Consider the following 23,376-nt stretch of genomic DNA (forward strand, 5'->3'; position numbering starts at 1 on the left):
GACGTGATCATACGTGTTTTATTGAGCATACAGAGGCAACGCCATTGTCCTCCAGCAATACAATTCACGATTAATAATCTCTGACTCTGTTAACGTCTCCACAGGGACCTGCCCCAGCCTCTTAGACATCATTACTTGGGACATCACACTTTCCAGGGCCGGTATTTCCGGAGATGGATCTTGCAAGAGGAGAAACGCCTCTGGTCTGGAGCAGACCCGTGGGATTGCAGAAGAGTTCGTTTCTCTGGCCAGATGGGGTTCCTTCCATCCGGCCACCATAGTGATGATATTTGTCGTAAGAGCTGGTGTTACAGGAGCCACCCAACGGCGAACCCGCACGGAGAGGGGCGCCTGCGCACTGCGAGGCAGGGTGGGAGGTGGGTCAGTCTGGAGAGAGACAGCACAGAAGCCCGTGGACAGTCCCAGCGGGGCCTGCGCTCCACCCCGGGCTGGTCCTACTTGCGGATGTTCCCAGACACCTGTCAGTCAGGAAGAAAGCCCAGGAGGGAAACTCCGCGCAGACCCACTTCGCAGGCTCCCCTCTCGAGTTACTGCCCCGAAGCAGACAGTGGAAAGTCCTTCAGTTCCTCCTTCTCTGGGTGCACCTCTGACACCTTGTTCATCTTGGTGAAAATCTGATTGATCTCTATGAATGTCTTGGCCTTGGTCTCGGGGACAACCAGGAAGATGTAGATGGTGGTGAGGAGACATATGACAGCAAAAATGATGAAGCTGTACGGTCCGAGGCCCGCCTGTGCGAAGGGATCGGGGTTCACTTTCTCGAAAAGGTTCTCCCCCTATCGCTTGAGGATTTGCACGTGTGGGGCCCCCCGGGGCGCACTTACTTGGATGAAGGGGAAGATCAAGCCCACGGTGAAGTTGGACAGCCAGTGCACGCTTCCCCCCACCATGAAGGCAGACGGCCGGGAGGATTGCAGGAAGATCTCGGTGATGAGCAGCGCGGGGATGGGACCTGGGGGAGGGGCAGGGTGGGAGAGGAGGAACAGCTGCCCCCTCTGGAAGCGGCTAAGCCCCCGAAGGGTCCCGGAGCCCCTGCCGTATCGGGGGGCCCGAGGCATCAGGCCCAAGGGGCATTGTGTCTCCGGGACTCCAGGGCTGGTGGAGAAGCAGAGCGAGAAGGCCAACAGCAAGAATGGGGCACTACAGGTGACACCCTGTGATGTCCCTACAATGGGTCTGTGACCACCCGCAAGGATCTCTACACCAACCACACGGCCCATTTCAACCCGCACAGTCGGGGTTGCCTTACTGCCTTCACTGTAATTACGCTCTGTCCAAACCCCTTAGCGACGGGAAGGTAGGGGAGAAGCTGTTTGGGGGCTGCACCCAGCCCTCCAAGGAGCCGCTCCGGGGAAGAGAGGTTTCTGGGCCTGATGGTGCAGGAGAGGAGACCAGGAAAGGACGGAGCCCGCGCTGGGGTACGTACTGGGCCCAAGGGCGTGTCCTATGACGTAGGCGATGACGCAGGCAATGCTGACGTAGGGCATCCAGGATATTGTGTCCTGTGGGGAGACAACAGGGTGGGACCACTGCCAGCAAAGCAGGGACAACCAGGGATGGGGAACGTCGGGAACCTCGGTCCCGGGACGGCCAGGCGCGCTGACAGGGCTGGGGAAGGAGGGCTCCTGGCTCCTCCAACGGGCAGCACCATCCGGATGCCCCCGGAAAATCAGCCGTTCGCGGGGCAGCGGGCTGCTTCGGGATGGGGGTGACAGGGCACTGCAGATGGTCCCGGCATCTGAGTCAGCGTGGCTGCTAAAAGATCATTCTGGTCTTCTTGCTTGTAATGCCAGCGAGGGCGCCGGGGTGGACGGAGCACAAGCCCCCTTCCTCACCTGCAGGGCCAGCGCGGCCGTCAGCACGCAGCAGGCCGTGAAGCAGACGGAGAAACCCAGGAGCAGCAGGACCCTTCGGCCCAAGAGCTCCACCACGAACACCTGTGGGGGGCAAAGGTCGAGCAGGGAGGGTCAGGAGCCCCGCCAGACAGGAGGCCGTACCCCTGCCTAAAGCTGCCTTCACAGGAAGCCCCCATGGCCCCCAGCTCCCGCCACCCTGCCCAGGCCAGGGGTCCCATGTGCTCCTGGCACAGGTAGCAACCCCAATGTCACACGCTGGGGAAGAGCCACTTCACACAGTGGAAGATTCCAGAGTCAGGGGCAGGGGTCCCCATCTTGGGGGGGGTTGCATAGGCTGCCCCTCGTGAGAGACAGGCTGTCTGTCATCCAACAAAAGCCAGAGGCTGGAGATGGGACCCCCCCCCCCCCCGCCTTAAGATGCCCTCCGTCCGTGGCGGCTGTCGGAGACTCACGGCACAGACGGTCATCAGCACGTTGACTGCCCCGGTGCCCGCTGTCACATACTGGACGTCGTGATCGTTCACCCCCGCGCTCAGGTAGATCTGGTCTGCGTAGTAGTAGATCTGGAAGGTACCCCAGAGGCTGGTGGGGCCCTCGGGGCAGCGCCTGCGGCACCGCCACCCCCGCGGGGACACCGCCCACCCGCTGCCCCGGCCCCACCGCCCCCATACCGCGTTCACTCCCGACAGCTGCTGGCCACCCATGAGGACGATGATGGAGATGACCTGCCACCGCAGGGACCTCATGCCGAACAGCTTCAGCACGGAGATGAAGCCAGCGGCCCTCTCCGCCTCGTCCTCCTGCCGGATCTCCTCTATCTCCGCGCCCACGTCGTCCCAGCCGCGCAGCCTCTTCAGCGCTAAGGGAGGGGAGCAAGGGGTCGGCTCAGGGGTCCCCAACTTCCCGGCGCCTAGACGCCGCGGCCTCTGTCCCCTGCCCCCCGCACAGTAGAGCCTTACCGTTTCTGGCAGCTGCTTCGTCTTTCTTTTGAATCAGCAGGTACCGGGGGCTCTCGGGGAAGAAGGGCAGGAAGAGCAGCTGCAGAGCCGCTGGGATCCCGGTCAGCCCGAGGAGGACGGGCCAGCCTGCGGGGAAGCCAGCGCCCACGTGAGAGCTGGCCCCAGCCCCTCCAGCCACCGCTCCGCCCCGGACTGGTGTCCTTAAGGGCTGGACACAGAGCTGGTGACACTGGACCCCCTCCCACGCTCAGGACTCTGCCAGGGCCACCGGAACACCTGAACAGGACTGGTCTGAGCCGAGGTGGCCACGGAAATGAAAACCACAAACAAGGCAAATGTCCACGATGGCAGAATGGATACACGAAGCATGGTGCATTCACAAAACAGCATCCTATATTGCACTGAAATGGAAGCCAACCACGACGGGGGCCAGTCGCAGAAACCCGATGCTGGGGGCAGCAGCCCACACCATGTGGTCCAACGGGGTGAAGGCCAGAAACAGCACATGAACTCGATCTTTGCAAAATGTGGTAAACTATAGAGAGACGCGAGGCTGGGATGATAAATGTCGGTATGGTGGGGGTGGGCAGGCCACGGCTGGGGGCACGCAGAAAGCCACCGAGAGCACGGGCATGGCTCTAGTTTGGACCTGCATCCAGACCAAACACTGGCGTTTGATTTCGGGTGGAGCGAATGTACATACGTTTATGTTTTATGCGCTCTTCCTTCTGCGTGTTCTTTTGCATAACAATGGTCCAGTGAGTGATGAGTAGTTTAGGCTCCTTCTAGGAGCTGTTAATGCCCTGCCTCTTCCCCCTTCTCCCAGGGCTGGCAGTCAGTGATGACGGCGGATGCCCGTGTGCCAGGCACTGCTCTAACCGCTCTTCGTGTATTAACTCACTTCCCCGCCAGCCACATCGTGAGGCAAGTGCCAGGACCAAGCCCACCGCACACCTGCAAATGCAGGCTTCCCTTGGTCCTGAATCCATCACCCTGCACAGCCAACAGCAGGTGTGGACCTATCTCCGACTTGGGCCACTGCTGTCTGGCTCCACCCCCCCCCCATGGAAACTCTTCTTGGAGACCCCGAACTGCCAAATCCAGAGACCCTGCTGCAATCTTTCTAAGAAGATTGTCAGACTTCTTCACATCCTCTGCACCATGGCTGCCTGCCTGCTGCCCTCTCTTCTGGGCTTCCTCCCTTCCTTGTTCTCGAGCACCTGTCACATGCCAGGACTTGTGCTGGAGATTCAGAGATGCCTAAGGCCAAAGCCCTGCCCTCCACACACTGCCCAGAGGAAGGGCACCAGGAGTGAAATAGTCTCAAAAAAGGATGGAAAATGCAGTCCACACAACATTTGTGGACACACAACTTCTGCGTTTCTGGCTCCCTGTGCGTGTCTGGAACGCTGGTTCTGCTCCCCACCCCTGTCCAGGTCCTCGGCCCTCTCGGAGGCCTCCCTCACTGGGCAGAACCAGTCACTCTCTTCTGCATGCCAGCAAGCACGTCATGGACATCAGGGCTCTGTAGATTGCCCTGCATCCTGCCGGTCATTTAGGGGCCTTCCCTGGGACACAGGAATTCAGCCCCTTAACCCCTGGTCCTTGCTCCTTCTGAGGGTGATTGAAAGGGGGACAGTAGTTGCTTAACATGGACCTTGGTTCAAGCCACCTGGATGTGCGCCCTAATGAAACCTTGGACGTGTTATCCAACCTCTATATGCTTTAGGTTCCACATCTGTAAAATGGGTATAATAAACAGTATCTGCTTTTGAGGGTTGTTGGGAGGATTGAATGAAATTAATATAAAGACTTGGTGCCTGGCCCATAATCAGCACGTTCTGGCTCGTGTGACTATTAATGGTGATTTCCCTTTCAGAGGTTTGAGACCTGAGACTGGGCTGGGGGTCATGCAGAGGCAGGGGCTGTTACCAGTTACTGTGCACCTAGTATGTGCCAGGCTAGGGCTCTCCAGGAGGGCGGTGCAGCTCCAGAGTCAGGCTCACCACCTGACCCCCAGGGGGCCCCCCTTTCCTGGCCTATGGAATGGGACGATCACAGAGCCCGCCTCCTCTCAACCAGCAGTGTTGCTGGGAGACTCAATTGAGGAGGTGGCGGGAAGCCTCAAGCACGGAGCCTGGCGCACTGGTGGCCGTCATTGGCACGCCCCGGGCCCCTATGTGGACAGCCAGCGAGCAAGCCAAGAGAAGATCCGGCAACAGCTCTTCCCGCTCACTCGCTCTAAAGCCCCTTCATCCGTGTCCTTGGAGGGACCGGAAAATGTCAGCTACACGGTCCCCGCCAACTAATTCAGGGCCCATTGTGTGCAAACGCTGAGCGAGCACCGAGGGGCCAGGGCAGCGTGGCGAGGCCGGCCAGCCGACTGGAGAGCAAAGACCAGCTCACAGAAACATCCAGTCGGAGCCGCGGGAGGGCTGGGGTCTGGACGCGGCCGGGGCTTACCTTCTTTGTTTGCGAGGAGGCTCCGAAGACCGAAGATCTGAGCCACGAGGATGCCGACGGTGATGAAGACCTGAGGGACCACCCCGAGGGCCCCCCTCAGGTTCTTGGGGGCCAGCTCCCCCAGGTACATGGGGACAACATTGGAAGACAGACCTGGCAGGGGATTGAAGTAAAAACACCATCAGGAAACATGAGTCTGGCAGGGACAAACTGTGTCTTCAAACACACTCATTTTTATTCAGCAATCACATCCGCTGGGCTGAAACTTTTGTCTCAAAACGGCGAACACCTCTTTTAATTATTTATCCTTTAAACTGTAAGGAAAGAAAGAATAGTCCGAGCCAAGGAAGTTCATAGACAAGCAGCCTGGCTTTTCAACTGGTGTTGCCAGGGGCAAGGGACACACGCAGCCTGACCCCTGGGCTGCCCTCCTAACCGGCTTGGTGTCAGGGAAGAAAAGCCCCGGTGTGGTCTGGCACCTTCTCCTCTCTGGCTCCTTGGGAGAAGCTGTTCATACGGGGCCAAGGACCGCTGTCCAACAGCTTCACCTGAGAAGGCGTATTACGTAACCAACACGCACGGATGTCCACACAGACATGGACGCACGAGATCCATTTCCCAGTGAGCATTACAAGCGTAAACAAGCACCGTGGAATAACTGCCACTTCCGATTCTCCACTATTTAAACTTTTCAGTTTTCTCGTCTTACTGGAGCAAGGAAGAGTCGGTGGAACTTGATTTTAGAGGCTCCGAAGTATTTTCACATAGATCATCCCATGTAATTCTCCCCAATGCCCAGTAAGAGGCTGAGAATCCTGGACGGGTGTCAGGAGGGTCATCACTAGGCCGAGTATCGAACTTGCAGTCAGGAGTCAGGCTGGGGCTCAGGGACACGTGGTCTGAGGGGAGGCCCCGGCCGCAGGGAGGCCGAGGGGAACAGTGTGGGGCACATGGAGGCTGGAGCTGCTGGCAGCGGGTGGGTATTAGATGGGGTCCAGATGGGAGGGAACCTTCTGAGAGCCAAGGGTTCAAGCTTGGTGATTCTGCCCAAGGATATCTGCTTAGTGTTTTAAGAGAGGCTCACTGTTCATTCACACCAGTTCTTCCCAGTTGTCAGAGCAAAGAGGGCCAGGCTTTGCAGCAGCCCAGAGAAGTCTGGTGGGGTGTCGGGGGGACCCCACAGGCCTAGTGCCCAGAGGGCTGGGAGGAAGCAGGGGCCCTTGAGGGGCAGGCTCCGTGGTCACCACTCAGCAGCAAGGACTTGATTTGATTAGGGACAAAAATCGAAGAGGCAAACATCAGGAGGTTTGGGAAGAGATGGGGGGACCTTCGTGCTGGTGGGAAGCAATCTCTGTTCTGATTTAAAAGCGACTCCACTGGGCTATCCCCAGCTGGCCTGTTCAGACAGAGTCGGAGAAAGTGGCTTTTACCTTGGAAATCCCTTCGGTGAAAGAGCTTGGTGTTCTTACCACACGCGTTGACTATCGGTGAGCTAGTGAACTGAACATCTCAAGTCCCGCTATCTGTCCCTGCACCCGCTTTGTCTCCGTAGCCCCTTCAGCAGAGCAGCTGTTCCCTTCCTTTTGGGGATGTCTGAGCCACATACTGCTGGCTCTCCCACCTTCCTGACTTTTTCGGGAGCCGTGTGAAAGAATTAACTGCAAACGCATTATGACCTCGGGTCCAAATGGGATCTGCAGACCTGGGGAACTCCTGACGCCTGTTCAGGGGGCCTGTGAGATCAAAAGCATTTTCCAACAATCCCGAGACAGCTCCTGTTTGTTCTCTCGTGAGCACAGAGTGGAGCGTTCCAGAGGCTACATGCCACGTGCTACCGCAGCCAGCGGAACGCAGAAGCACGGCTGAGAAGCCAGCCGTCTTCTCTGAAGCCAGACAGTAAGGAGATTTGCAAAAATGTAAAGCAATGTTACTCTTCTAAGTTGTATTTGTTTTAGAATATACAGCTTTTTTCATAAAGACATGTAATGGGCTTTTTTTTTTTTTTGAAGATTTTATTTATTTATTTGACAGAGATAGAGACAGCCAGCGAGAGAGGGAACACAAGCAGGGGGAGTGGGAGAGGAAGAAGCAGGCTCATAGCGGAGTAGCCTGATGTGGGGCTCGATCCCAGGACCCCGGGATCACGCCCTGAGCCGAAGGCAGCTTAACGACTGAGCCACCCAGGCGCCCCATGTAATGGGCTTCTTGTCGCCATTTAAATGAATTAAATGAACATTACTTGGTTGCAATTTCTTTTTTTTTTCTTTTTTGCTAGATTTTTATTTATTTATTTGTGAGAGAGAGCATGAGCAGGCAGGGAAGAGCAGAGGGAAAGGGAGAAGCAGGCTCCCTGCTGAGCAGGGACCCCCCCCCCCGCCCCCCGCCCATGCAGGGCTTGATCCCAGGACGCTGGAATCATGACCTCAGCCAAAGGCAGATGCTTAACCAGGTGAGCCTCCCAGGCGCCCCTTGGCTGCAATTTCTAGATGGTAAATATTGACCGATACAATCCACATGAGCCGAAAGCTCTCTGGAGCCCTCAATAATTTTAAGAGTGTAACAAGGGCCTGAGGCCAAAACGTTTGACGACCTAAAAGTCATGCCTATTTAAGAGTAAAGGTTGGGGGTTTGTGATTTGTTATCTATTGCAGCCTAATATTTTCCTGTTGGAACCAACCCTGAAGTGTTGGATGGTCAGCAGAAAATTGCCTGCTTGCACCTGCCCATGGCTGGCACCTTCCAGAATCATCCCTGTTTCATTAGCCCAGCCCTGCTGCAGGGGGAGGGGGTCCAGGTCCCCTTGGGGCTCAGGGGCCGAGGCAGAGGCCCGTCCAGCACTCTCAGGGAAAGCAGTACGAGGGAAGCTTATCACGGGGCCCGGCACTCCCTCCTTGACAGGACCTCTTCTCTCTTCAGAGGTCTTAATTTCCTCCTCTTCTCTCGACCCCGCAATTCCTCGCCATTTCCCCTCACACCAGGCTCCTTGCTGTGCCCCCCTTGCTGACATCCAGCCGGGTCATCGGCTCATCCCTAGCCCCGTGACTAGAAGGAGAAAATGAGAGCTGCTGGCACGGCCACGGCTGGGAGCAGGGCTCCTGGCAAGGCACCCAGGATGCAGGATTTGGGGGGCGCTCACCCTGGGTGCCCACCCAGAAGGTGCACGGCCCCGAGAGTGGGTGCCCCGCTCGCCCCCACCAGCCCTGTACAGTTTACAGAAGAAGGCCGAGTCGGGGGAAGGTGGCGAGCACGGCTTTAATCCCATCTCTTCGGTCTGAAGCGATTATGGGGGAGCTTCCGACAACCACCAAAGCGTGGCCCCTGAGAACAGCTTTGGAGGGTTTGCAAAGCAGCACTGGGGCTTATGAGGCGAGAGACCCCAGCCAGGCCTTTCTCTGTGCAGCAGGTGGGCCACGGAGGAGGAAGTGAAAGAGGACCCCTGAAAAGCCCTTTGCACACTTCACGTTCCCTATAGAAGCTGAGAGGCCGCGCTCGTGACGCGGGATTCGTCCGTTAGATTGTTTGTCACGCTTTCCAGCCGCGACCCACGGTAAAAAATACAGAAACACCTTTTACACGGCAACCTGATTTTCATACACGTATAAACAACCGAAGCAAAAGTTCCAGAAGACGACCCTTATCGTCACCGCACACGACACTGTCTACTCCGTCTAGGTAAAGAAAACGCGGCTCACAGCGCGCGCACCGGCCGCCCACGGTCGACAGAACATGGAGATGCAGGACCAGCCGGAGGCGCGTCTCTGCACAGGACTGTGTTTCTGTCTTTCACACATGGTTCTCTTTGCGGAGCAGCACAGAGACGTCCGCCCCCGAACGCCCCTGAGACTAACGCGTGGGCGCCAGGGTCTAGCTCAGGGCCGAGGCAGGGCAGCCTCCGCGAGATTGCGTGCTGCAGCGGCCCCAGAATGGTCCAGACCCTGCGCCTGCCCCTCCTCCCCGATTACCCTAAATTACAGAGCGGAAGCACAGCGTAGCCCACGTACCTGCACAGATGCCCACCAAAAGTCTGGACACAATGATCATCTCAAAAGACCGGGCGACCTCGCTGCACCCCATCAGGATGGCGGGTACAATGGAGAAGATGTTGTTGAACAGCAAAGTTCCTTTCCTGCAGAGGACGAAATGTCCGTTAGTCTGGGCAAGGGATTCGCTCGTTCACTGAACAGATGTTCACCAAGTGTCCGGCCAGTTACAGCAGCGGGCTTTGCTGCTGCTTCCACTGTCTGTGGACAAGGCTGATATAGGTCAAGTGCACAGCCTGGGGGGGGCACGTTCTCTGTGGAAGCCGATGGAAATGACCGCAGTGCAGAGCGCCTCGGCGGTGGGGAGCAGAGGGAAAGAGCCACACACTACGATACACTCCAGCGTTTTTGAAATCGCCAACTCACATGATGTTAGTGTAATCTTGAAACCAGATTATGTTAAGGACACGAGAAGAAATGTATAGGGCCAACCTCACTGATCCACATAGATGGAAAAATCGTACATGAAATATTAGCAACTTGAATTCAACAGCATATAGAAAAGTCTTTCCATGTTAAAACACCCTACAACATAAAATGACCAGACCTGTCTGGGGAAAACAAAACTGTAACATTATTTTTTAAATTATAGAAGATTACCCTTGAGACTCCAGGTAGGTAGGGAAGGCTGTCTTCAGACACAAAAAGCAAAAACCATAAATGAGAGTTAAGTCTGACCACTTGAACATGTAAACATCTTGCATGAAAAAGATACTATGTGTGTGTGATTAAGCAATAAAGCAACAGATCGAGAAGATACTCGCCTGATGCAACAGTGTTGCTTGGACAGGCTCAGAGATGGAATTTCCTCCCAGCTGTATAATCTTGGCTAAGTGACAGCAACTCTCTATGCTTTGTTTTCCCATTTTGAAAAAGGGGATGGGGCTGTTGTATGGATTGGAGGAATTAAAAACCCTAAAAAAACCTAAAAACCCAAGCTCAGGATAGAGCCTGGCACATAGGAACCCATCAATAAATTGTTCGTTGCTACTGTTATATAAGGAACAGATCCTTAAGAAAACCACAAACAATGGAATAGCATTTATCACATTCTCAGGCAGACAGCTGGACAAGCAACTGTCTCCTCCACCTGTGGGCCAAATGGACCAACGTGGACCGAAGTCCTTCACTCAAGGAGACCTGGCCTGCAGATCCGTGACTTGAATGATGTTCTGGTGGGCAGGGAAAACTGCTGAGTTCAACACCGACCTCCCAGGAAGACCTCAGGATCTTAGGTCCCAAAGCTGAGGTTGTAGGTTTCTAATCTCAGACTCTTTTTGAAAAATACTGCAGAAGGGGCTGGGTTCTGGCCTTGACTCTGGAGCTAACGAGATCTGTGGCCGAGAAGATGATTTGACTTTACCTCGCCTCCGTGTGCTCGTTCGACAACGAAGGGGCTGGTGGGGAGGAGCTCTTGAATACTGCTCATAACAAGGCCGCTCTCTCACGCCCAAGGAATTTACACGAGGGAGTGTGAGTCTTAACGACCTTTTTTGGAATCAAATGCATAATCTCTAGAATTAGGGGCAAAGATAGAAGCCCTGCCCTTGGCGTTCACAACACACCCATAGCGAGAGTCACCCCGCAGCCACGCGGCTTCACGCTGGAGTGCCTGACATTGATCTCAGCCATTTCAGAGTTTTACAGTCATTTAATTTGGGCTGAATTTTGCATATTACTTGATCCCAAGGGGAAAGAACAGAGCAGTGAGTTTGTGTTTGTTTGGGAGGCAGAGTTCAAGAACACGGTGCTGAAAGAGGAGTTAAGATGGCGGAGGAGTAGGAGACACCGTTTTCAGCCGGTCCTCCGAGTCGAGCTGGATAGGTACCAGACCAGCCTAAACAACCACGGAACCAGCCTGAGACGCAGGAAGACGCATCTGGATCTCTACAAATGAACATCTCCAGCGCTGAGTATTGAGGTACGAAGCGGGGAGCCATGAAACTGTGCACAGATATCGGAAGATAAACGGAAGGGGGAGGGAGCCGCCGCGTTCGGGTGCCGGGAAGCGGTAGCCACTTGCACGGGAGAGCGGGCGGGGCTCACGGACGGCACCCGCAAAACAGCAGACTGAGACCGTGAGCCGGGTGCGCGCGCCACCAGGCATCTCGCGGAACACCGGAATCCCGGTGCGCTCACTGGATCCAGACTGAGACCGGGAGATCCGGGAGCGCGCGCAGGGCGGCTGGCGGCTGGCGGCATTAGAAACACAAAGGACAGAGACGCGCCGGCCCTGGAAGTGAGGGCTGGGACGCCGGGTGTGGGGCGCACATCCCGGGATGCTGCAGGGTTGAGCAGCACCAACAGTAATAGAGTTAAAGTGGCCAGAACATTAGTAGAGAACAGGCCGCAATCCCTCTGTTCTGTGACAGAGACTGAGATTCGGCTGCTGCTGCTCTGACTCTCAGAAGAGGCACAGCAAACCGCCAGGGAAAGCCGCCAGAGAACAAAAGCCTGGAAATACCGGCTCAGGGAGTGCCCATCACCATCCCCCCTCGCAGGGGACGCCGAGACTCTACCCAAACATGGCTGCCTGAGTATCGGCGCGGCAGGCCCCTCCCCCAGAACACAGAAGGCAGGCTGAAAAGTCAAGAAGCCCACAACCCGGGCGCCTGGGTGGCGCAGTCATTGAGCGCCTGTCTCCGGCTTAGGGCGTGATCCCGGCGTTCCGGAAAGGAGTCCCTCATCGGGCTCCTCCGCTGGGAGCCTGCTTCTTCCTCTCCCACTCCCCTGCTTCTATTCCCTCTCTCGCTGGTTGGCTGCCACATAAATAAATAAATAAAATCTTTAAAGAAGAAGCCCACATCCCTAAGATCCCTATAAAACAAGAGGCACGGCCTGGGACCCAGTCAATAATTTGGGCTCTGGAAACCCCGCAACCTCTCTTCATCAGAATGACAAGAAGGAGAAGCCCCCCCCAGCAAAGAAAAGACAGTGATTCTGTGGCCTCTGCCACAGAAATAATGGATATGGATGTAACCAAATTATCAGAAATGGAATTCAGAGTAACGATGGTCAAAATGATGAGTAGAATTGAAAAAACTATTAACGAAAAGGTTACTGAGAATATAGAATCCCTAAGGACAGAAATGAGAGCGAATCTGACAGAAATTAAAAATTCTATGAGCCAAATGCAGGCAAAACTAGAGGCTCTGACGGCCAGGGTCGCAGAAGCAGAGGAACGGGTTAGTGAATTGGAGGATGGGTTAATAGAGGAAAAACTGAAAATAGAAGATGGTCTTAAAAAAATCCACACCCACGATTGTAGGTTACGGGAGATTACTGACTCCATGAAACGATCCAATGTTAGAATCATCGGCATCCCCGAGGGGGTGGAGAAAAACAGAGGTCTAGAAGAGATATTTGAACAAATTGTAGCTGAAAACTTCCCTAATCTAGCAAGGGAAACAAACATTCGTGTCCAAGAGGCAGAGAGGACCCCTCCCAAGCTCAACCATGACAAACCTACGCCACGTCACGTCATAGTGCAATTTGCAAATATTAGATGCAAGGATACAGTATTGAAAGCGGCCAGGGCAAAGAAATTTCTCACGTACCAAGGCAAAAGCATCAGAATTACGTCAGACCTGTCTACACAGACCTGGAATGAGAGAAAGGGTTGGGGGAGCATATTTAAAGCTCTTTCAGAGAAAAACATGCAGCCAAGGATCCTTTATCCAGCAAGGCTCTCATTCAGAATTGATGGAGAAATAAAGACATTTCAGAATCACCAGTCACTAACCAATTTTGTAACCACGAAACCAGCCCTACAGGAGATATTACGGGGGGTTCTATAAAAGTAAAAAGGCCCCAAGAGTGATACAGAACAGAAAGTCACAGCCAATACAAACAAAGACTTTACTGGCAACATGGCAACATTAAAATCATATCTCTCAGTAATCAGTCTTAATGTAAATGGTTTGAACCATCCCATAAAGCGCCACAGGGTTGCAGATTGGATAAAAAGAAATGACCCATCCATTTGCTGTCTACAAGAGACTCATTTCAAACCCAAAGATGCATTCAGACTGAGAGTAAGGGGATGGAGTACCATCTTTCATGCAAATGGACCTCAAAAGAAAGCTGGGGTAGCAATTCTCATATCAGATAAATTGGATTTTAAACTACAGACTATAGTTAGAGATGCAGAAGGGCACTATATTATTCTTAAGGGAAGTATTCAACAAGTGGATATGACAATTATAAATATATATGCCCCCAACAGGGGAGCAGCAAGATACACAAGCCAACTCTTAACCAGAATAAAGAGACATATAAATAAAAATACATTAATAGTAGGGGACCTCAACACTCCACTATCAGAAATAGACAGAACACCCTGGCAAAAACTAAGCAAAGAATCAAAGGCTTTGAATGCCATACTCGACGAGTTGGACCTCATAGATATATATAGAACACTACACCCCAGAACCAAAGAATACTCATTCTATTCTAATGCCCATGGAACATTCTCAAGAATAGACCATGTTCTGGGACACAAAACAGGTCTCAGCCGATACCAAAAGATTGAAATTATCCCCTGCATATTCTCAGACCACAACGCTCTGAAATTGGAACTCAACCACAAGGAAAAATTTGGAAGAAACTCAAACACTTGGAGACTAAGAACCATCCTGCTCAGGAATGACTCGATAAACCAGGAAATCAAAAATCAAATAAAACAATTTATGGAGACCAATGAGAATGAAAATACAACAGTCCAAAACCTATGGGATACTGCAAAGGCAGTCCTAAGGGGGAAATACATAGCCATCCAAGCCTCACTCAAAAGAATAGAAAAATCTAAAATGCAGTTTTTATATTCTCACCTCAAGAAGCTGGAACAGCAACAGAGGGACAGGCCTAATCCACGCACGAGGAAGCAGTTGACCAAAATTAGAGCTGAAATCAATCAAGCAGAAACCAGAAGTACAGTAGAGCAGATCAACAGGACTAGAAGCTGGTTCTTTGAGAGAATCAATAAAATTGACAGACCACTGGCAAGACTTATCCAAAAGAAAAGAGAAAGGACCCAGATTATTAAAATTATGAATGAAAAAGGAGAGGTCACGACGAACACCATTGAAATTGGAAGGATTATTAGAAATTTTTATCAACAGCTATATGCCAATAAACTAAGCAATCTGGAAGAGATGGAATCCTTCCTGGAAACCTATAAACTACCAAGATTGAAACCGGAAGAAATTGATTCCTTAAACAGGCCAATTAATTATGAAGAAATTGAGTCAGTGATAAACAACCTTCCAAATAACAAAACTCCAGGCCCGGATGGTTTTCCTGGGGAATTCTACCAAACATTCAAAGAAGAAATAATACCTATTCTCCTAAAGCTATTTCAAAAAATAGAAACAGAAGGAAAGCTACCAAACTCATTCTATGAGGCCAATATTACCTTGATCCCCAAACCAGGCAAAGACCCCATCAAAAAGGAGAATTACAGACCGATTTCCCTAATGAATATGGACGCCAAAATCCTCAACAAGATCCTGGCTAATAGAATCCAACAGTACATTAAAAGGATTATCCATCACGATCAAGTGGGATTCATACCTGGGATGCAAGCATGGTTCAATATTCGCAAATCAATCAGCGTGATACATCATATCAACAAGAAAAGACTCAGGAACCATATGATCCTCTCAATCGATGCCGAAAAAGCATTTGACAAAATACAGCATCCTTTCCTGATTAAAACCCTTCAGAGTGTAGGAATAGAAGGTACATTTCTCAATCTCATAAAAGCCATCTATGAAAAGCCTACTGCAAATATTATTCTCAATGGGGAAAAGCTGGAAGCCTTTCCCTTAAGATCAGGAACTCGACAAGGATGCCCACTCTCGCCACTATTATTCAACATAGTACTAGAAGTCCTTGCAACAGCAATCAGACGACAAAAAGGGATCAAAGGTATTCAAATTGGCAAAGAAGAAGTCAAAATGTCTCTCTTTGCAGATGACATGATACTCTATATGGAAAACCCAAAAGAAGCCACTCCCAAACTATTAGAAGTTATAGAGCAATTCAGTAACGTGGCAGGATACAAAATAAATGCTCAGAAATCAGTTGCATTTCTATACACGAATAACGAGACCGAAGAAAGAGAAATTAGGGAATCCATCCCATTTACAATAGCACCAAAAACCATACGTTACCTTGGAATTAACTTAACCAGAGACGTAAAGGACCTATATTCTAGAAACTATAAATCACTCTTAAAAGACATTGAGGAAGACATAAAAAGATGGAAAGATATTCCATGCTCATGGATCGGAAGAATTAACATAGTTAAAATGTCCATGCTACCCAGAGCAATCTACACTTTCAATGCTATCCCGATCAAAATACCAAGGACATTTTTCAAAGAACTGGAACAAACAGTCCTTAAATTTGTATGGAAACAGAAAAGGCCCCGAATCTCCAAGGAACTGTTGAAAAGGAAAAACAAAGCTGGGGGCATCACAATGCCGGATTTCGAGCTGTACTACAAAGCTGTGATCACAAAGACAGCATGGTACTGGCACAAAAACAGACACATAGACCAATGGAACAGAATAGAGAGCCCAGAAATGGACCCTCGGCTCTTTGGGCAACTAATATTTGATAAAGCAGGAAAAAACATCCGGTGGGAAAAAGACAGTCTCTTCAATAAATGGTGCTGGGAAAATTGGACAGCTACATGCAAGAGAATGAAACTTGACCACTATCTCACACCATACACAAAAATAAACTCCAAATGGATGAAAGACCTCGATGTGAGACAGGAATCCATCAAAATTCTAGAGGAGAACATAGGCAACAACCTCTACGACATCGGCCAAAGCAACCTTTTTCATGACACATCCCCAAAGGCAAGAGAAACAAAAGATAAAATGAATTTATGGGACTTCATCAAGATTAAAAGTTTCTGCACAGCCAAGGAAACAGTCAGAAAAACTAAGAGGCAGCCCACGGAATGGGAGAAGACATTTGCAAATGACACTACAGATAAAGGACTGGTATCCAAGATCTACAAAGAACTTCTCAAACTCAATACACGAGAAACAAATAAACAAATCAAAAAATGGGCAGAAGATATGAACAGACACTTTTCCAATGAAGACATACAAATGGCTAACAGACACATGAAAAAATGTTCAAAATCATTAGCCATCAAGGAAATTCAAATCAAAACCACACTGAGATACCACCTTACGCCAGTTAGAATGGCAAAAATAGACAAGGCAAGAAACAACAATTGTTGGAGAGGATGTGGAGAAAGGGGATCCCTCCTACATTGTTGGTGGGAATGCAAGTTGGTACAGCCACTCTGGAAAACCGTGTGGAGGTCCCTTAAAAAGTTAAAAATTGAGCTACCCTATGATCCAGCCATTGCACTACTGGGTATTTACCCCAAAGATACAGACGTAGTGAAGAGAAGGGCCATATGCACCCCAATGTTCATAGCAGCAATGTCCACAATAGCTAAATCGTGGAAGGAGCCGAGATGCCCTTCAACAGATGACTGGATTAAGAAGTTGTGGTCCATATATACAATGGAATATTACTCAGCTATCAGAAAGAACGAGTTCTCAACATTTGCTACAACATGGACAGCACTGGAGGAGATAATGCTAAGTGAAATAAGTCAAGCAGAGAAAGACAACTATCATATGATTTCTCTCATCTATGGAACATAAGAACTAGGATGATCGGTAGGGGAAGAAAGGGATAAAGAAAGGGGGGGTAATCAGAAGGGGGAATGAAACATGAGAGACTATGGACTATGAGAAACAAACTGAGGACTTCAGAGGGGAGGGGGGTGGGGGAATGGGATAGACCGGTGATGGGTAGTATTGCATGGTGCACTGGGTGTTATACACAACTAATGAATCATCGAGCCTTACATCGGAAACCGGGGATGTACTGTATGGTGACTAACATAATATAATAAAAAATCATTTAAAAAAAAAAAAAAAAAAAAAAAAAAAAAGAATAGAAAATACGTCCATGAATTTAGCTTCTGTGTGTATTAGATCTATAACTATTTACATTAAACAATATATATGTATTTCTACATACAAGATTTTACCAGAAAAATGTAGAGCTTTAATGCTCAAACCTAAATATATTTCCATGTCTCAAAATAGCGCAATAAAAAGTTCATTTCTAAACACAAAAAAAAAAAAAAAAAAAAAGAACACGGTGCTGTGATCTACATTGGGCCTGACATCGTGGCCGTGTTATCTGGTGTTTGACTCTTAAAGGCAAAAAAAAAAAAAAAAAAAAAAGAGGAAAGAACTTGTTTTGGTTTTAGTAAGGAATATACCTGCAAGGCAAGAGAACAGAGAGAGGGAGCGAGTCCTGACCTGTGAAGTACTCTCTGCTCTTTCTGGATCTGCCCCCAGAGCCTGAGACCCACCACACCCACCTCTAGGCCTGAGATCCTGCTTCCATCCCTGGACACTTGGTCAACATCTGGTCTTCTTAAGACCGTATTAGAAAACAGAAATCATCGCAGTGGTTATTACCTAGTTTTACCAACAACAGCAACAACAAAAAAGACTTCAGCTTTAAGCCTAGTTTTGAAATGGTCGGAGTCTAGAAGTTTCAGGAACCGGAAATTCCTCTCGCCTTACCTGCCAAATTTATTCACCAAGGGGCCGACCAAGAGGGATCCAATGAAGCCTCCGAAGGGGAACATGGACACGGTAACAGACCATAGCAACGTCAAGGAAAACTCATTGATGTAGTGATCGTTGCGTTCATAGTAGGTCTCGTTATAAAATGCTTTCATGAGCTGGAGGACAAAGCGGAAGACAGCACCAAAATAACTTGACCTGGTTTTGCAGGAAGAACAGCGTGAGCTGTTAGGCCCCCTGATGGAAGACCTGGGCACACACAGCAACAAGGGAGAAGGGGCGAAGTGGTATGGACAGCAGCTAGCAAGGACCCCCACTCCGGAACTGCCAGGCCTCCGACAGGCACCCTGCCCATGACGTTGCTAACTCCAGTCCTCCAGGCCTTTAGATGACCCCTGACCCTCCAGGCTCCTCTAGAGAGTGCAAGGCTTTGGAAAACAGAGCCCCCACCCCCACCCCCGAGGCCAGCCCCAGTGTGCGCGGCCAGGCCTGGCTCTCCATGAGCAGCTGAGGCCGGGGGACTGGGTTCACCCCCATAACCCTGTGCCCACAAGTCACTCCCTTGAGCCTGTGCCCCTGTGTGTCTCGTGGCTATTTCCCTCTCCCGTGACCGGAGGACCCACTGTGTGCTCCAGTACGCACGTACCACCACCCTGGGGACCACATCTGACACAGGCTGCTCCAACCCCCCTCCGTTTGCGGGGCGGGGTCTGCGTCTCACTCACCCCAGAGACCTACCTCGGCAGGGGAGTTAACGGCGGACACGTTGTACCCATACTGGAAGGATGACCCGAAGGCGGCTATCAGCGTCGCCAGTAAAAGTACGAGTGTCAGCCTCTGCGAGGGGAAAATCCTGGCTTAGGTCATAGGAAGCAACTGGGGTTCAAGGAACTCCTGATTTATCCCGAAGTCCTATAGAAGGACGCAAGAAAATCGGAAGATCCGTCCTCTTTCAACTGCTCCCTATCTTGAAACCTTCCTCTCCTCACTTAACCTGATAGAACAGGGTCCCTGGACCTCAGCACATAGGGCGGGGGAATTCTTTGCTCTGGGGGGCTGTCCTGGATGCCCGTAGGGCCCACCCGTCCCTACCTGTGACAACCCAGGTGTCTCCAGACATTGCTAAATGTCCCCCTGGATGGGGGAGGCAGCTGTCCCTGAGAACTGCTGGGTCAGAAAGACACGGAAGGCTCCCCTACTCCAACACTCTATCTAATGTCTGAAATGCTTCTCTAACATTCCCACTGTGTGGCTGTATTTGCTGACAGTGGCAAACACACTCAGGTCCTGCCTCAAACACCAACTCCCCTAAAAATCAAAGAGGAGAAAATGGGAACAATTGTCATTGTTTATTTAGGGCCACTGATTAACTTCCTTCAGCCGCTGGACTTTTGCTGTAACAGGCGTGGCGAGAAAATATTTAAATACAGGTTTCTGGGAACGCAAACACGTGTGTTCTGTGATCATATCCCCCTTTGACACATGAGGAAATCAAACACTCATTTAACAAGAGGGAAGTCCATTAGTAAAGTCATGGAAAACGAGAAAAATAAAAGTGGAAAAAGTTTTTCTCTTAGAAGCTACAGATTTCTTTCTTTCTTTCTTTCTTTCTTTCTTTCTTTCTTTCTTTCTTTCTTTCTTTCTTGTTTTTTTTGAGATTTCATTTATTTATTTATTTGACAGAGAGAGCGAGCGAGCACAAGCAGGGGAAGCAGCAGAGGGAGAAGCAGGCTCCCCACTGAACAGGGAGCCTGACGCGGGACTCGATCCCGGGACCCTGGGATCACGACCTAAGCCGAAGGCAGAGGCTCAACCGACTGAGCCGCCCAGGGGCCCAGAGCCTACAGATTTCATCTTGCACTTGCCCACTGCCACTTTCTAGCTTGATTGCTAGAATCTTCATTTTCCCGATCTTCAAAAGGAGGGTCATCACCCTCCCTCAGAGCTGCTGCAAGGTTGAATTATGAAAGCGTCGAGCCGCAGAGGTGAATCACTGACCAGGGCCTGGACAAGCTGCCCCAGAGCACCCTCATCCTTGTGCTCCCACGGAGGCTCCATCCAGGGGTCATGGGCTCCCCCGGGGCAGCTGAGCCCTCAGGTCTCCTCTGGGCCATGCCTCTGCGGAGAGCTAAGTGAGGAGCCGGGCAGGGAGAGGAGCCACGGCCATCCTGCCCCGTCCCGGTGCCCCGGAGAGCACGCGCTGGTTAACCCCCAGGCGGCAGGGGCAAGACCTGCAAGGAGCCCCCTTAAACGAAACCTCGCCCTTCTCCTCCCTCCACCTCAGGAATTAACAAATGGTTAGTTCAGCAGGATGTTTCTGGCAAGGAAGGTAAGCACCATGGGCTCAGACCCCACCATCCCCTGGGGCCAGCGAGGGGCGCAGGTGACCAAAGTGGGGGGCGATGGTGCCCAGGAGAGAAAGCGGGTTCTGGAGCTGCTGCCGTGCTACCCTGTGACTTCTAAAGGTGTGGGGGGGGAGCAAGTAGGCACATGCAGTCACACACCCCATCCCAGATGCAGGACAGGGCTGCCCGAGCTCCCACCCGAAGTGCTCTGGGCATTCACTCGCTCACTCACTCACTCACTCACTCACTCCAGCACACGGAGCGCCCACCGTGAGCCCGGCATTGTTCTAAGTGCTGGGGATACAGGGGAGAACACAACAAAGTCCCTTTGCTATGGCTGTTGTATTGCTTGATTTTGTGGAAGGAAGGAAGGAAGGAAGGAAGGAAGGAAGGAAGGAAGGAAGGAAGGAAGGAAGGAGAAAACTGATAAGGAGTTTTCCTCCTCTAATTCTCTTCCAGGTAAATGGTTAACTAGAAACACAACAGGCTTCACTCATACCGCCAAGTGCAACTCCTGACCACTTTCTCCTTTGGTGAGTCCTCTGGTTTGAAGTCCTTCGCAGCGCTCCGCTGGGGAGCTGGCCTGTGCCCCAGAACGCGGGATGCCGCGAGGCACCACGGACAGCCCGCAACCGGACTGCTTTTACAAGATCCCAGTGAACGCTACCGGGAAGAACTCAGGCTGCAGAGTCTGTAAGCATAGAGCGTACAACTTAACATCTATGCTTTGTCTTCCTCTTGAATTCGAGCCACAGGCACATGCTACGGACCCGTAGGAGTCAGGGGTTACCTTCTGTCAAAACAGTAAAGACATTCTGGGTAGGCTCTCCCTGACCATGCTGGTCCAAATGCCTTCATTCATTAAACAAATAGTGGTTGCGAGCTGACTCTAGTCCCAACACCACGCTACAGTCTGGTGAGCACATCAGCCGCCCTCAACATCATGGTCCAATGGGGAAGGCGGCCATTTAAAAAAAAATACGTAATAGGGGCGCCTGGGTGGCACAGCGGTTAAGCGCCTGCCTTCGGCTCAGGGCGTGATCCCGGCGTTATGGGATCGAGCCCCACATCAGGCTCCTCTGCTGTGAGCCTGCTTCTTCCTCTCCCACTCCCCCTGCTTGTGTTCCCTCTCTCGCTGGCTATGTCTGTTAAATAAATAAATAAAATCTTTAAAAAAAAATACGTAATAATCTAATAGCTTAGCTATAACTGGAGTGAGCTCTACAAAGAAAAAAACACAGAAGTGGTTTAAAAGAGGAGTCAGAAGTGACAGAGAACAGGGGCCCGGGCTCGGGGCAAGGCTGAGGCGGGGGCAAGGCTCTGAGGACCACTGAGGGAGTACAGTAGAAGGACCTGGAATCCCATCAGGAAAATGCACACCCACACTACAGTGAGACACTGCTTCTCACTCACGGGGACGGCTAAAATCAGTAAGACAGTAAAAAGTGTCAGCAAGGAGAAAACTGGAACCCTCTCCTGTCACTGGCAGGAATATAGCGTGATGCGGTCCCTTTGGAAATCTGTCCAGCAGTTCCCCACAAAGTTCAACAGAGTCACCGTATGACCCAGTGATTCCACACAGAGGGGTCCACCCAAGAGAAACAAAAACGCATGCACGCAAAAACGTAAATGTTCACGGCAGCAGCATTCGAATCAGCCCCAAGGGGGAAGCCATCCAAAAGGCCATTAACCGACGAACGTATCAACAGGGGCCGAGCATCCAGACAGTGGGAGATGATCTGACACCTGCTACACGGAGCCTGGACCTCGAAGACATGCTATGTGAAAGCAGTCAGTCCCAGAGGAGCACTCGCCCACCTTCATCTTGGCGAAAGGTCCAGAAGTGCAAATCCGTGGAGACAGATGGGAGATGGGTGGTTGCCGGGGCTGGGGAGAGATGTGGACCACTGCCAGGGGACACAGGGCTCTTTTGGGGTGATGAGAACGGTCTAAACTTCATCGTGCTGATGGTCGCACAACTGTGAATGTACGTTTGTGTATTTTATCCAGATTGCATACTTTTCTTGGGTAAATTGCATGGTCCGGGAGTTATGCTCTCAGGAAATGTACTATATTTAAAAAGGCATGTAAGAGAAAGCCATACTTTAAGCTTTCTTCTTCCTTTTTTTTTTTTTTTTTTTTTTTTTTTTTAAGTCTTTCCAGGAGGGAAAAGAGAAAGATCAAGTACTGGGCTGGACTAGGGTATGAGGGAGCAGGGGCCCAGGTCTCCCAGCAGCTTATAAAAATGCCAAGTGGCCTTCAGACGTGAAGGGGGTGGGGTGTCTCCTCAGAGGCCAAGGGGAGCCGTGACTCAGCTATGCTTTTGGGAGAAACCACACGTCCCTCATGCCCACAGTAAACTGGCTTCCTGTTTCATAACGCCGAGCACATTCTGAGACTTAGTTAAAGAGCTGCCTTCAGGGCCCGTCTTCCAGCTGGATGGGATTCAAGGCTGCTGGGAAGGGAGCCCTGCCCCAAACGGCTCCCTTCGGGAATCTGCTTCCTAAATCCACTCCCGCTGTCCGGAATCTCCCAGGAGAACGCAAACATCTCTAAAAAAGTTAGTTCTTATGAATTATTAACTCTGAGTCGCTTTCTCACACTATCAATCCCAAAGTTCATAAACAGAAAGGGAGGCCTAGGTGCTGCTGAGGGACAGGACAGTGCCTTGTCTTGTGGCCGTGGTGGTGACGAGCACGGCGGCGAGGAGTGAGGGGCAGCCCAAGAGCCTGGGATGGGACCTGCACTCCTGCTGCTGGCTGTGTGGCCTCGGGCCAGTTACAGAACTTCTCTGTGTCTCAGCACCTACACCTGTAAAACGGGACGATACTCCCTCCCTCGCAGGACTGAGGTGAAGAACGAAGTTCGTTTGTGAAACCCCGTTAGAGCCACACCCGGCTTATTGTAGGTGCTCCCCACAGGCTTGCTCTCATCATCAACAGCGACCACACCAGAAGGGAAGTTCCTTATCCCATGCTGCTGGGTGTGTTGTTGGTGAAGGCACCCCCCAAAATTACGTTTTCATTTTCTAAAAACACTTGGCTCGTTTTCAC

At 51.2% G+C, this 23,376-nt stretch overlaps 1 protein-coding gene across 2 annotated transcripts in view; it reads right to left on the reverse strand.

Moving 5' to 3' along the window:
• Window positions 1-23,376, reverse strand: part of SLC2A5 (solute carrier family 2 member 5) — a 25,874-nt gene continuing 2,498 nt past the window's right edge. Inside the window, exons 3-13 of one of the 2 annotated variants that reach the window (XM_057305161.1) lie at window positions 18,717-18,815; window positions 17,976-18,136; window positions 9,301-9,425; window positions 5,300-5,452; window positions 2,837-2,962; window positions 2,549-2,736; window positions 2,330-2,440; window positions 1,857-1,958; window positions 1,448-1,523; window positions 846-973; window positions 1-752 (exon numbers count right to left, since the gene is read on the reverse strand). In XM_057305161.1, coding sequence (XP_057161144.1) covers window positions 549-752; window positions 846-973; window positions 1,448-1,523; window positions 1,857-1,958; window positions 2,330-2,440; window positions 2,549-2,736; window positions 2,837-2,962; window positions 5,300-5,452; window positions 9,301-9,425; window positions 17,976-18,136; window positions 18,717-18,815 — 1,473 coding nt within the window. In that variant the 3' untranslated portion in view covers window positions 1-548. The remainder of the gene's footprint in view (window positions 753-845; window positions 974-1,447; window positions 1,524-1,856; window positions 1,959-2,329; window positions 2,441-2,548; window positions 2,737-2,836; window positions 2,963-5,299; window positions 5,453-9,300; window positions 9,426-17,975; window positions 18,137-18,716; window positions 18,816-23,376) is intronic. The other variant, XM_026519906.4, reaches the window with a different exon arrangement.

This window comes from Ursus arctos, unplaced genomic scaffold (assembly GCF_023065955.2).
Source record: "Ursus arctos isolate Adak ecotype North America unplaced genomic scaffold, UrsArc2.0 scaffold_32, whole genome shotgun sequence".
Taxonomy (NCBI): domain Eukaryota; kingdom Metazoa; phylum Chordata; class Mammalia; order Carnivora; family Ursidae; genus Ursus; species Ursus arctos.